General features: G+C 46.4%; 2 protein-coding genes across 3 annotated transcripts in view; one reads left to right on the top strand and one right to left on the bottom strand.

Moving 5' to 3' along the window:
• stx17 (syntaxin 17) overlaps window positions 1–7,500 on the top strand; it is an 8,215-nt gene extending 715 nt beyond the window's left edge. For both annotated transcript variants that reach the window (XM_030369881.1, XM_030369880.1), the window contains exons 2-7: window positions 71–279; window positions 449–514; window positions 1,776–2,075; window positions 2,223–2,273; window positions 4,223–4,309; window positions 6,836–7,500. In XM_030369881.1, coding sequence (XP_030225741.1) covers window positions 157–279; window positions 449–514; window positions 1,776–2,075; window positions 2,223–2,273; window positions 4,223–4,309; window positions 6,836–7,078 — 870 coding nt within the window. In that variant the 5' untranslated portion in view covers window positions 71–156 and the 3' untranslated portion in view covers window positions 7,079–7,500. The remainder of the gene's footprint in view (window positions 1–70; window positions 280–448; window positions 515–1,775; window positions 2,076–2,222; window positions 2,274–4,222; window positions 4,310–6,835) is intronic.
• Window positions 7,501–7,571: 71 nt separating this feature from the next.
• erp44 (endoplasmic reticulum protein 44) lies at window positions 7,572–14,077 on the bottom strand. Its single transcript, XM_030369879.1, has 11 exons — window positions 13,915–14,077; window positions 12,556–12,628; window positions 12,402–12,441; window positions 11,997–12,112; window positions 10,991–11,175; window positions 10,754–10,869; window positions 10,402–10,576; window positions 10,172–10,283; window positions 9,855–9,996; window positions 8,947–9,049; window positions 7,572–8,841 (listed from the first exon to the last, which is right to left on the bottom strand). Exons 1-11 carry the CDS (start codon window positions 13,972–13,974, stop codon window positions 8,731–8,733), a joined length of 1,233 nt encoding a protein of 410 aa, XP_030225739.1. The 5' UTR covers window positions 13,975–14,077; the 3' UTR covers window positions 7,572–8,730.

Here is a 14,077-nt window from a genome sequence, read left to right as displayed (position 1 = left end):
CTGGAGTCAGAAGTGGGGGAAGCCCCTCACTGTATATGATGATTGTATATGTACGTCTTAATGTTTACAGAGCGGTGTACATTAGTGCCGGAGGTGTGAGAAGGCCCAGTGTGTGACTTGAGCCTAGATGTTGGCTGCCATCACCAGGCCACTATCATGGCATGGGAGGGCAACAAGCTGACACTCAGACGCCTGGAGGCACCTGTACAGAAGTTTGTTAAAGTGGCTCTGCCCACAGACCTGGAAAGACTGCAGAAACACCACAACAATATACTGAAGGTAGGAGGGAGGGAGGGAGGGAGGGAGGGAGGGAGGGAGGGAGAGAGAGGGGGAGAGAGAGAGAGAGAGAGAGAGAGAGAGAGAGAGAGAGAGAGAGAGAGAGAGAGAGAGAGAGAGAGAGAGAGAGAGATACACATTGACAACTGATTCGTGAACATTGTTCTTTCAGTTTCAACGTGGTCAAGAATGGGAACGCCTCCACCAAGAGCATATCAATGCCAGCAGAACTGTACAGGTAAATAAGTGTGCCGTCGCTGTATGTGTGCTAGTGCAACTGGTGCTCCATGAGCACGTCTGTATACGTCTGCTCCTGGCTGGGTGTGCAGCACCTCGGGGAGGCTGCCGCCTGGATGGCAGCGTGTTTCCTAAGGTGAAATAGTTCCAAACAGATGCCCTCCTATCCTCTCAATCTGCCCCAGAGACACACACAGAGTGCTTTACCATGTCCACACGGTGTTAATCCAGATCCAGGCCTACTCAGCTGTGTGTGTGTGTGTGTGTGTGTGTGTGTGTGTGTGTGTGTGTGTGTGTGTGTGTGTGTGTGTGTGTGTGTGTGTGTGAGTGTAAGTGTAAGTGTCTGTGCGTTTGGTGTTTCATAAGTAAGCAGGAGATGGTCAAGTGATGTCCAACATGCTCTGGCGGGCTGCAGGTTCCACTCCCAGCAGAGCCTCACACTCTGTTACGCCTTCCTTGTCATGTGATAACATCTCATGTTCTGTTGGTCAGATTTCAATCAAGAAGGCCAGGAACATAGTTTGCTCTGACAAAACACAAGCTTCCTTAGAAATGTTATTTTATTTATTCTCATGGACTCAAGTTATAATCATGTGTCCTGTCAAAAGTGGTATTTGATAACATGTCAACAGTGGTGTTTGACATTTTACCAGTGGTGTTTGATGACATGTCAGCAGTGGTGTTTGATGACATTTTACCAGTGGTGTTTGATGACATTAACAGTGGTGCTTAATGACATGTTAACAGTGGTGCTTAATGAAATGTTAACAGTGGTGCTTAATGAAATGTTAACAGTGGTGCTTAATGACATGTTAACGGCGGTGTTTGATGACATGTTAACACAGTGGTGCTTAATGAAATGTTAGCAGTGGTGCTTAATGACATGTTAACGGTGGTGTTTGATGAAATGTTAACAGTGGTGCTTAATGACATGTTAACGGTGGTGTTTGATGAAATGTTAACAGTGGTGCTTGATGACATGTTGACATTGGTGTTTGATGACATGTTGACATTGGTGTTTGATGAAATGTTAACAGTGGTGTTTGATTACATGTTAACAGTGGTGTATGATGACAGTTAAAGGCAGTGTATGATGAAATGTTAACAGTGGTGTGTGATGACATGTTAATAGTGGTGCTTAAAGACATGTTAACAGTGGTGTTTGATGACATGCTAACAATGGTGTATGATGGGAGTATGATGACATGTTAACAATGGTGATTGATGTCATGTTAACGGCGGTGTTTGGACTCTCCCTGCAGCAGCTCAGGGCCAACCTCAGGGAGATGGAGAAGCTGTGTGGGCGTGTCCGCCCTGAGGATGGCCCCGCCCTGCAGCAGTTGGTCACGCCCATCAGAGAGCGAGCACTTGCCGCGGCTCAAGACTTCCTCCTTCTACACTCTAACCCCGCCCCCTGCCCCCGTTGGTCTGACCCATCGTCCACCGGCCACCCCGTAGACCAGGAGGGTGACGAGCCCCCGCCCCTCTGCCAGGCTCAGCTCTGCCTCCCGGAGATCCCTGCCAAGCAGAACGCTGCAGAGTCCTGGGACAGCCTGGAGGAGGTGCGCCTTGTTGATCTCTTACCGTGTTTAGATTAGTTAGACTCATCGCTAAGCATCCTGACTGTGTAGCATAGACCAGAGGAGTGCGTGTTGTGAGTGTCACTAGGACCGTCATGGAAAGTCAACGCCTGGTAATTACTCCCTTAGGACCTGAAGGATCTCAGCGGCCTGGTGACGGAGTTCTCCCTGCTGGTCCATGTGAGTGAACATCAGCTCGTTGAGGTCCTCTGCCGCTCCATGCTAGAGCCCAGGTCCCAAATCACTGGGTCTTTGCTTTCCTGTTCTGTATCAAGGAGTCGCTCTCACAGCTCCAAAAAGAGGTGTGTGTGTGTGTGTGTGTGTGTGTGTGTGTGTGTGTGTGTGTGTGTGTGTGTGTGTGTGTGTGTGTGTGTGTGTGTGTGTGTGTGTGTGTGTGTGTGTGTGTGTGTGTGTGTTCAGTGGGCTTCCTCAACACATTAAGCGGTTGATGGCCCCTGAGGCCCCTGACTACAGCAGGAGCGGCAGAGAGGAGTGTGTGTCTGCGGTGGCGGGGTGATGATAGGGATGGAAGGTGTGTGGTGGAGGGCCGGGGGGGGGGGGGGGGGGGGGGGGCGTCCACGGGGGCAGAGTGGGAACTAGACGGAGGGCAGAGCAGGTGGAGAACAGACTGCTCAGATTATGGCTCTCCCCTCGGGGAGGGAGTGAGAGAGAGAGAGAGAGAGAGTGAGAGAAGAGAGGCAGAGAGAGTGTTGTGCTCATCTCCAGGATGAACCTCTGTCGGCATCATCATATATATTTGATATCATACATATTAAATAACATTCTTTAACTTTCGATCCCTTTCAATTCTGGGAAAATAAAACATTTAAAATCATTGGAATTAGGATCCCACTAAGAGAAGATAAAAAGATCTGATAATACTACTAATACACAGAGAAAAGCAAAATGCAGAAGAGATGCAGAAAATAAACGCCTCTTTCAGTGGTCAAGACAAGCACTTGGCCCCTATGCATCAGTTCTCACAGTGTTTTATGCAACTGCCTGTTTTCTCAAAAACAGTCTTCCAGCTTAGAATGCAAGGCTTTTCTTAGAATTCAGTAGTAAGTCATAATAGACGGCTTAGCCTTAGGCCTATCTACTATAGGACATCACAAGACAGGACGTGTCCCGGTGTGGTATTGAATCAGGGGGGAGGGGTTTTGGGGGTTGGTCTGGCTAATGATGGGGGAGGAGGAGGAGATGAGAAAGGTGCTCTGCTTTGTTTTGCTGGTCACTGTGACTGTCCGGCCCCCACACAGGGAGACAGCTGCCACTCTGAATATTTCATGAGCACAACACAATGGACAAAGACCCACACACAGACCCACACACACACCACTATAATCCTCCCTTGACCTACCCACAGCTCCCAAGCCCTCACCAGACACACACCTTTGTGCATAGATACACACATTTATCCTAATTTATGGTGGAGACAAGAAGCAGGTCAGGTATTAGGTGGGGTAACTAACTACAACACCTCGTTCAGTGTTCAGTGTGTGACCATATGTTTGGTTGGTTTGTGTTTGACACTGGAATATCATATAATGATATATTTGAACATAAAATATATTTAAGGTTCTTGGTAGTTACCGTCAGCGTATGTGTCAAATAGTGTGATGATGGTAAATTAAGATGATGCTGATAATGCTGCTGAAAAAAAATGTACCATGACAACATGTAGGTTCAGTTGTATCTCTCCGAATCAGTCTTACCTTCTAGGAAGGCGATGTGAGATTATTAAGTAGAATCAGGCTGTTAAGAGGAAGGCTGGGCCAGACTTTTAATCTACTATCACGTTCAGAACTCAAAATGTTATCCACTCATGTTCTTCTATTCTGTTTCTATGCTGTCTTTTATCTGCAGAATGCCATGTTTTTCATTTTGCAATATCGGTTACACAAATATGTTAATTACAAAATATGGTTCAGGCCATTGGCACATGCATATTCCGTGTGCTTGTGTGCGTGTGTGTGTGTTGGTGACTGAGAGAGAAAGTGTGCGTGTTTGTGTGTTTGTGCATGCATGCGTGTGATTGTGTTTATGCATGCGTGTTTAAATGTTTATAAATATGTGTGTGTGTGGGGGGGGGGGGGGGGGGGTCTCCAGTGTATAACCCTGTCCATCAGTCCCAGCAGGAGAAGATTGACAGCATAGAAGACAACGTCAACACAGCAGCTGCCAACGTGGTGGAGGGGACCAGGAGCCTGGGGAAGGTGTGTACGTGCACCAGTTGCCGAGTTTGTGTGTGTGTGTGTGTGTGTGTGTGTGTGAGAGAGTGATGTTTCCGAGATGGAGAGATCGATGGCACTTTGCCTCCCAGCCATTCCACAGCGTTTGTCCCTATTGATCTGCTCAAATACGAAGGAAAGCTGCAATTAAGGAAATAGAGAGGGAAGAGGAAAGGGAAGGATGACTGATGGAGACACAGGATAAGAGTGTTGACCAGGCCGTGTGTGTGTGTGTGTGTGTGTGTGTGTGTGTGTGTGTGTGTGTGTGTGTGTGTGTGTGTGTGTGTGTGTGTGTGTGTGTGTGTGTGTGTGTGTGTGTGTGTGTGTGTGTGTTAAAATCCTCACATGGATTTTAGCGGCAGAAATCTTTAAAAGATACTTCACACAACACATAATAAACAATCCAACTTGTGTATAATGACAACAAGTGAATAGAATAAACCTTGCATACAATGGATGTGTCTCATTTGTCGTGAACGAGTTCATATCAAAAGACAGATGAAACGTTGCGATGTTTTATCGGAAAGCCAATATATCAAAACAATCGTTGGGCGGCAATGTAAAATGGCATTCATCATGTATCTTACTTCATTAAGGGGTGTATTTTGAATCAAAAGATTGGCATACAAAATGGGAGGATGTTATTTGATCCTTTTGATTTGAGGTATTGAATCAAGCCCTGCTCAAGGGCACTGCCATGAATGTGGAGACCACATTCAGTTCCCTTACACAGCTTCAGTACAGAGCCGTGTCGGCCTTCCACTCACAAGCCTCCATAATGTAATTTCATTTCCAAACCTTTTTTCTGTAATACCCACTCCTTTCAGCTGGGATTCAGCCATCCTAACCACTGGATACCCCTGCATCCTTAAACTGAACGACCCTAGCCATGAGGGACTCCTGATGTTAGCTTCCTAGGAACGGTTATGGGCGGCATGTGGCTCAGGAGGTAGATCTGGTTGGCTGGTAACCGAAAGGTTGCTATTTCGATCCCTGGAGGGTAGAGGTGTCCCTGAGCAAGACTTCTCACCCTGCTCCCAAGGCTGTCGCCTTGCATGGCTGACACCGCCGTCGGTGTGTGAATGTGTTCATGAATGGGTGAATGTGAGGCAATATTGAAAAATCGCTTTGAGTGGCCACTGGTGAGAAAAGCACTGTATAAATGAAGTCCATTTACCATTTCTGTATGTTATCTAAACTACCAGTGCGTCTATGGTGCACGTTGACCACGGGCAAGCCCATAAGGACACCCAAATCAGCTGGCCTTGTGCCGCGTGGGACTACCACAGCACATGGTGTAGTGTGCTCGTTTATTCGTTTTATTTTATTTATTTATTTTTTGAGAGTAGTGGGCTGAAATATTTACTCAATTTTTTCTTCTTACTTATTTTCTTATTGAATTGTGTCACACAATTTCTTTTTTGGAATACACATCTGAATGAGAAGTAAGACCGACCGACGTTGGTTCGATCTCAAGCTGTGTCTTGCATTAGGAAGATGTCTCTCTATATGTTTAAGTCACATACCAGCTATGGTCAAACCATGCAAAAAGATTTGCATGGTTGTGCGGATCAGTTCACGTAAGCTCAAATCAGGGGTATGTTTAAAAATGTTTGAAACTAATAACACGGTCACACAAAGAGTCACACCTCAGTGCTGAATTTAATCCATGTTTATTAATGATCTGTTAGCGGTTTATTGTTGAGCAATTTCTCCATATGTCACAAAATGATAAATAGGGACAGACGTTTAAGGTGACATTTGCTCCATGTGTCAGCAGAGCTGGTCTAAGGAGAGGAGGTTCAGGGAGATATAGAAGATGAAAGCCATGTTAGATGTTTCGGTGTGTGTTTGAACCGCGGTTATCTGTCATCGGTTCAGACAACATTAACGCACGCCTTTGCGTTCACAATTGCTCAGACCTTCGCCATCTTTTTTTCCGACTTCAACCCAAAACCCTTTCAACTGAACTCTGATTAAATTAAAATTACCTCGACGGCCATGGGCTGGGACGAGGGACGCGAGCTTTTGAACCGGATTAATGGTGATGGATAATCAAGGTGTGTGTGTGTGTGTGTGTGTGTGTGTGGGGGGGGGGGGGGGGGGGGGGGGGGGTGGTCAGAACTCCTATTAATTGCCATCAACCTTAAAGAGCACCTTCTGCTGTGATGATAAGGCTGTAATAACGGGGGCGGGGCCCACATCTCTCAGATTCCTCACTAACAGAGATAATAATAATACTAATAATAAAACCAACGCTCTTTGAAGCCGCCCGGCTGGGGTGTAGACCTATTTGAATTCCTCTCCCCTGTTCCGTGTGTCAATGTGTGATCAATCATTAAAGAATATACGCGTCTTGTATCGCTAAACGAGGTCTAGCAGCCTCAAAGGACTCACAACTCCAAAGGCTTGTGTGTGTCTGCCAGTGTATCTTTTTCTCGGCAGAATGTAATATGTATTTCTCCTATAAAATATATACATAAACAAGTCCCTCTTTCTGTCTGTCTGCAGGCGGTGGGCTACAAGTTGGCCGTGCTGCCCATGGCAGGGGCCCTTCTGGGTGGGGTGCTTGGGGGTCCCATCGGCCTGCTGGCGGGGTTCAAAGCCGCCGGGATTGCGGCTGCCCTGGGGGGCGGCGCGCTGGGCTTCGCTGGGGGGAGCCTGGTCCAGAAGCAGCGCAAAGCCACGGTGGAGCTGCAGATGAAGCGGCTGAACGCACCGCCGGACCACAAGGCCCCCGAGAAGAGCGACTGAAGAGACAGTTCTACAGCGGGGTCGGGACACCCGCTCCTCTGTTGGCGACAACAGGGGACGGCTGTCTCATGAGTCACACTACAGCATGCGGTTGCTGTGCCTTGGAAAGCAGAGTGGAAGTCATGGCACTATCAACACTAACTTGATTGTTTTTCGTCAACCTCTATCGTTTTTCTGGAAAGCTTTAGTTATTCAATGCAATATATACTTGTATTCTTCAAGATTGATTCCCTCCCTCTTCTGTGAAATGCTGTCCTACTTTAAACATCAAAACTATAGCACTACTTTCATATATGGATGAGATTTGAATATGTAAATTAATAACTGTATAAAAGTGCCTAACGAGATCACGTCATTGATCCAAACATGCCATTATAATGCTGACCTTTAATTGCCAAATTAAAATGGATATTTTCGACCTTCTTGACCCTCAGCATAAACCCAGTCACTGTATGAATAAGTAGACACAAAAATAAGAAGTCGGACAACAAACTATCTTGTAAAATGGTTTTAATTTAATCTTTTCAAGTCGGCTACTCTCATGATGTGATGACTTGATTTTTAAAAATGTTGCTCACCGTCCCCTATCTCCCCCAACGCTCCCTTTGTTTACATCAACATGCAGGCTGCCGTGGGCCTGTTGGAAAAAAATAATAAAAAGAAGGCAAAGGTGCACAGCATCGAACTAACAACTTTGTCCCAATGCCTCGAGTTACCCTACAACACAGCCCATTGAAACGGGCCTGGATCTTGCAAACGGTGTGCGGGAAATCAAATGAGGAGCCTTCTATGAAGAAGTGAGAATCAAATCCTCCCAGGCTGCAGACCTTGTGCTCCCATCAGGAAGCTGTCTGGTAGCTGGGGTCAAACATGAGAGAGGGGGAAGCCCTTCTCAGCAAAGACGGGTTAAACCAGACATTGCAATAATTCAGGGCCATGTTTCAGAACTTCAAGGGAAACACGACCCCATCCATAACCATTTAGTACCATTCAGGGTGAGTGCCAACAGGCCGCCCCAGCTTATTTTATTGGGGTCACAGGTCTTTTATTATCTTGTCAAATTATCTACGGTGTTAAGAGGCCGATATGCACGAGAACTCACAGAGAAGTCGCTACTTCAAACTAACATGTTATTGTACATTGCGCTACACAAATGGATTTGGGTAGAAATCTGAAGCCAAGGACACACTGTACTGACTGTACTGGAAAACCCACAGAACTGAACCAGAGACCTGGAGTGAGGGAGCCCACCTTGGTTTGATTTTTTTACAAACAAAAATAAAATAAAGAAAACTCTGCGTTTAATTTAGACCATGATGACAGACACGCCGACGTAGCACACACATATTTACAAGCGCCAAAAAAAAAGTAAAAACACATTTTTGATGTCCTAAGCCCGCCTTAACATCGCCCTCCCTCCGTTTATCCAAATAAAAATTGTACGTGTAAGTGTTATGAAAATATAGGTCATCCCAACACAGCTGTGTCTTGGACTGCACTCCTCCATCTCCTCCTATTTCTTCAGTAAGGGTATTGGTGTTGCTGTTGTGTCCCGCTGGCCTGTCCCGACCCCCTCCCACTCCTCCCCTCCCCTCCCTGGCCCTGGGGCGCGGCGTGGAGTCTAGAGATCAGTGTGATGCGCTGGGTGGAGGTCACAGCTCATCGCGGTCCCTGCTTAGGATGGTGTAGCGGGTTTCGCTGGGGGCCAGCTTCTGGAAGGAGCTCTCTGGGGGGTTGCTGGCCACCATTTCTATCATGTCCTCCTGGATCAAAAACACACACACACAGACACACTTGGCTTAGCGCCAATGGGGCAACGCGGCAGCGGGGTTGTTTAAGTAGCCGGTGGTCCCTGTTGGGGGTCTCACCTGTCCTGGCGTGCTGTCTGTGGGGTCAGGTCCGTGGTGGAACTCTCGATGTAGCTTCCCAGAGTGGAGGTCCAGCACAAACTGTCTCAACTTGCCATGGATCCTGAATTTGACACGCAGAAAGCACTATCATATTAGCTGTCTGCCTCGCGGCTACATCCCTGGCACATTCCCACACACACAGGGAAAGGGCGGCAATTCTGGACCCCAGCGTTGAAATAAAACAATATTACTGTGGACAAGCAATATGAGACATTAATCTCCCGGGACGGGTCCCGTGGCAACATTAATCCACATTAACACAACGCTTTGAAGTGTGCTTTATTAATGATGGAAGGCCGTGTGACAATAGCCTGGTAGAACAGGAAAGCCCAACAATTAAAGCTAGCTGTGTGTCAGAACAGCGCCCAACACAAGGCTTTTGTATATACATACACACGCACCATACGTTGCACTAATGTCATTACGGGCTGTGTGTGCCACATGCACTGGTGGGAGAGATAGTGATGTGATGAAATTAGGTTGCTTGAATGGGGGGGGGGGGGGGGGGGGGTTGCTTGGTCCTCCGGGCTACGCCTATCTGATCAAACCATGATTGGAGAGGATGGGGGACAGAGTGTTGGTGGGCAGAATAAATAGGATTAAATCAGATTAGACTGGATTAGTTTAGCCCTAATTGCACGTGCCAAATCATGTCACATTAGCACCGGTGTCCTGGCCCATTAATAAAGGACTGATTCCAAAGGTGTGACATCTCTGCTTGGAGTGTGTGTGTGTGTGTGTGTGTGTGTGTGTGTGTGTGTGTGTGTGTGTGTGTGTGTGTGTGTGTGTGTGTGTGTGTGTGTGTGTGTCCTATTTGTAGTGCCTCGTCTATGGATAAAAAGGTTGTAGATAAATGTAGTACTTACATGAGGTCTTTGAACTCGGGGAAGACATACATATGTCTGAAGGAGTCGATGGCAATGACGGGACACTCGGCGGGGGTCTTCTGGATGTGCAGCAATGGATGGCGGAACTTTTCACAATCTGCATGCAGGAAGTTTATAGAGCCTGTGGAACGAGGAAGGAGTCAACACACGCCAAACCATATACTGGTCCTTTGTTGACACTAGGAGCAGTCATTCCTGTTCCACAATGAGACTCCACAGCACCACCAGCGTCTGCCCGCATAGACAAGAGAAGTTGTGGCTCCCACACGTGATCACTGTTCTGCCCTGTGGCGCACCTTTTTCACTGATTAGCTGGCGGGCCACTTCCTGTTGGAATTGCTCCAAGCTCTCTGTGTCTTCCTTGACGTGGAACAGGATGAGGAAGGGGATCCCTTCTTCTGTCAGTTCCTGGAGGAAAACCACAGGACAAGAAAAGTCACGGTATCTCCAATGGCCCGTGTTTCCACCATCACCCTATACCACCAGGACATGTGGATGCGTGCGTGGATGCATAAAGAACACACACCTCTCCGTTTTCAAATGTGATTTCCCTGACGAGTGGGACACACTTGTCCTGGGTCCAGGCGTAGCTGAGGTCAAAGCTAGGTAAGGAGCCCAGGAAGACCATGTCTGGGACGGCCTCACCCACGGGCTTGAAGATCACATTGTCTCCGCTGAAGCGCTCCGTCTGAGACACCTCACTAGGGAGGGTAGAGAAAAGTAATCAGCCAATAAGTCATGAACTAAATCGTGAAATTAATCTTCATGTCAATGTAGTGGTAACGATTAAACCAATCAATGGGCTGGAACAGGTTTTGTGAGGTGAGCCTTTGGGGAGCTGATCAAACAAGCTTGGGCGTGCAGTCATTCGGTCTTACCCGAAGGCAGCAAAGAACACGCAGTCGTCTCGAAGGATGTTGGCCACCTTCTCGAATGTGTGGTAGCCGTCCGAGTCCTTTGTTTCAAAGTAACCTATGATGTTTCTCTTGCTCCTCTGATGACCCAGAGAAGGAGAAGCACAGATGGGACGTGAAAAAGAGGCAAACATCCCATCTCGTATAGAACGGCCATCAAGGGCCCGCAGCATGGATCATCATCACTCATTTCAAACTCACATCCACTTTATTCAGCTCCTCCAGGGAGTTGACCTCTTTGATGGGGTCCACCTTCTGCTGGCGGATGAAGTCGGCGATGGCCGCCACCGACCTCTGGCCCCTATACTCCCTCTTCATCATCATTCCATTACGGAACAACTTCAGTGTCGGGTACTTTGATATACGGTACCTCTGGGCGATGTCCGCTAAAGAGTGAGCAGAAAAAATATATTAAATGAAAAGTAGAGAAAAAATGTAAACAAGTGGGTGGGTGGGGCTGCACACAGACAAGAGATAAACTGCAGCCGGGAAACACTGACTTCAGTCAAGGCTGCGCTCTGATCTGCTACATAAAAGCTGCCCCCCACCAAGAGTAAATATTCTCTTGGCACACAGTGAATGAATTTGTGTGCTTGAGTGTGTGTGTGTGTGTGTGTGGGGGTGTAAGAGTGTGTCAGTGTGCGTGTGCTTGTGTGTGTCAATCTCTCCGCGGGTAGTCTCTAAGCCTCCAGTCTTCACAGGCAGCAGTAGTTTTGTCATTAGTCTTCAAACAGTTTGCAGGTCATCAATAATTCTATTTAATTTGCTTTATCTCAAAAGGCTGCGGCTGGCGGTTCATGTGCCACTGCTTTGGTGTGCTCTGCATCTATGCATTCATATAGGGGACATGGAAAAGCAGAGCAGCTGTGTGGTTATTCGGTGTGTGTGTGTGTGTGTGTGTGTGTGTGTGTGTGTGTGTGTGTGTGTGTGTGTGTGTGTGTGTGTGTGTGTGTGTGTGTGTGTGTGTGTGTGTGTGTGTGTGTGTGTGTGTGTGGCACTGTCCGAAACTTGGATAAACAGGGGAGCAAAAGATTTAATATCGAACTAATGTTTAAATCTCTTTGCTGCATCTTAGTGTTGCCATGACAAGCACTATCCTGACTTTCTTACAGGTACCTTTACGTTTAGAATCTGAATTCAGTCCAAACATTTTACAAAGATACTAATGTAGGGCCGCCACCAACCGACATTCTCAAGACAGACTTACAATGTTGGTCACAGTCAACGCGGGCGAAGACCACCTGCGTGATGTCAGGGTACTCCTCCCTGGCCAGGTTGGAGGCCTCCTCAAAGATGGGATGGAGCATTTGGCTGAATCGACACCTGTGATACAGCGGCAACTACATGAGCCCCATAGAACCTTTAATATAACAGTGGCAATATTGCCCTATCACTGTCTTTAACATGTTTAAAGTGTAACAAATGATACATGAACAGAAAAATTAGAAAGAAATGTAATCAGAGACAGCTCTTTGATTGAAGCATTTTACCAAGGTAAGACAAACTATCAAGCCTGACATGCACAGATTAATTGTAAAATAATGAATCCATAAAATTGCATTGATAATAAAAAAAAAAGATGTCCTAGAGAACAGGACAAGCATAGACTTACCAATCTGCATAGAAGTTGACTAATGCCACCCCAGCATTATCTGCAAACGATACAATAGGCATCGTAGTCAGCTCACTATGTCAAGTTCAATCAAGCTATATTTCGCAGTTAAGATAGTTAAGATAATGGAAACTAAAAATGTATGAGGACTTACTGAGAATTTCCTCAATGTTGCCTGTGTCAAGACTGGTGATCTCTGCCTTCCCAGGGGTAGAGAGGCCCATCACCTATAGACAAAGCGGGTTGACGCAGTGTTAGGGCATGCCTGGTGTCTAGCAGAGGTAGAGGCACAGGTCAGGATCATTCAATACTTTGATATCCTTAAAATAAATTATATATTTTTTGGCCCAAAAACTTTTTTCTGTTGTTTTGCAAGTACACACATGGAAAGTAACACTATTTTCAATGCACTTTCATTTTACTCAAGCAATTAGGTAACGCATCTAATTTTGCCTAATACTCAAGGGTCCCGACATGTTGGAAAACATGGTCATGAAAGATGGTAATCAAACATTGGCTTTTCTAGCCTACCATGTTATATTCAATTTGGTATAAACTTCTAAACCATCACAGCTATTATGGCGTTGTTAATACATTGAGCAGGCTTTGATCTCATCCAAACACTGCTGACATCCTTCTCCAACCGGACATCTTTGTCAACTTAGCTCTGTCAAACCAGTATAGCTTGTGATGATAGGATGAACACTCAGTGTTGTCTAGGTGTCACAGTAACGTCATTTGCATATCACAGAACGGCTACGTATGCGCTAGACTTGTTCCAGGGTAGTTTTCCTACACAAATAATGAGGCGCGTCTCATATACATACATTATGTTACTAAACCATAACCAACAGAGCCAGCGGTGCAGTTCAACTTGTTCCGCCTGTCCATGACTGTTAGGTACACTATGTGTATTGATCCACTGACACGATCATACATGTAGTTAGGATCATATCATTTCCTGGGAGACCTGATATTCATTCAAAATATAAAGTTTTAATTTAAGGCCTAAACTCAAACATCACACAGCTGCGGCTGCGTCCTGTTCCGGGTTGTCAGCCAATCAGAATGAGCCACAACAGAGGAATTCACCCAGCGACCAGCATCACTCCGGAGGAGAGACACAGCTGCACGGAATCCACTGAGAAATGTGCAATATATCTCCAAATAAGCGACATAATTCTCAATAAAAAACAAACACCAGTTAACAGCGATTAAACATGCTAACCGGCCCTGTGACGTGTGATCCACACATATGATCATTGGGATGTGTGCTAGGCCGTTTATATTATAGTTTAATTTGACAGGTATCTTACGATCTGGGAGGTCTAGTTTTCCGGTTTTTGTATATGGGCTACTTGGATGAACTTGCTATTTGCTAAATAGTGACCCATCTCTCCCCTGCCGATAGTTTATATGACGGCTACGGTGAGCTAACCTGACCGGCTAGGGTTAGCTCACCACAGCTAAGACATTTTATTTTACTTTACAAAGCAAAAATTCCTGCGCTTACCAGTAATATTGAAGTGAAGAAGCGGATATCGAGATAGGGCAATGCCGGTAAGAGTTTCATTGTATAATACAAGTGATGAGTGTTATAAGGTGGCTGTGTGTTCCCAGTCTCTCTCGACGCCGCTCTCCTCACTACAGCAGGAAACGGACGGCGAGCCCATCTC

This window comes from Gadus morhua, chromosome 11 (genome assembly GCF_902167405.1).
Source record: "Gadus morhua chromosome 11, gadMor3.0, whole genome shotgun sequence".
Taxonomy (NCBI): Eukaryota; Metazoa; Chordata; class Actinopteri; order Gadiformes; family Gadidae; genus Gadus; species Gadus morhua.
Note: the sequence above shows the minus strand (reverse complement) of the source record. Positions and strands in the feature narration are given on the sequence as shown.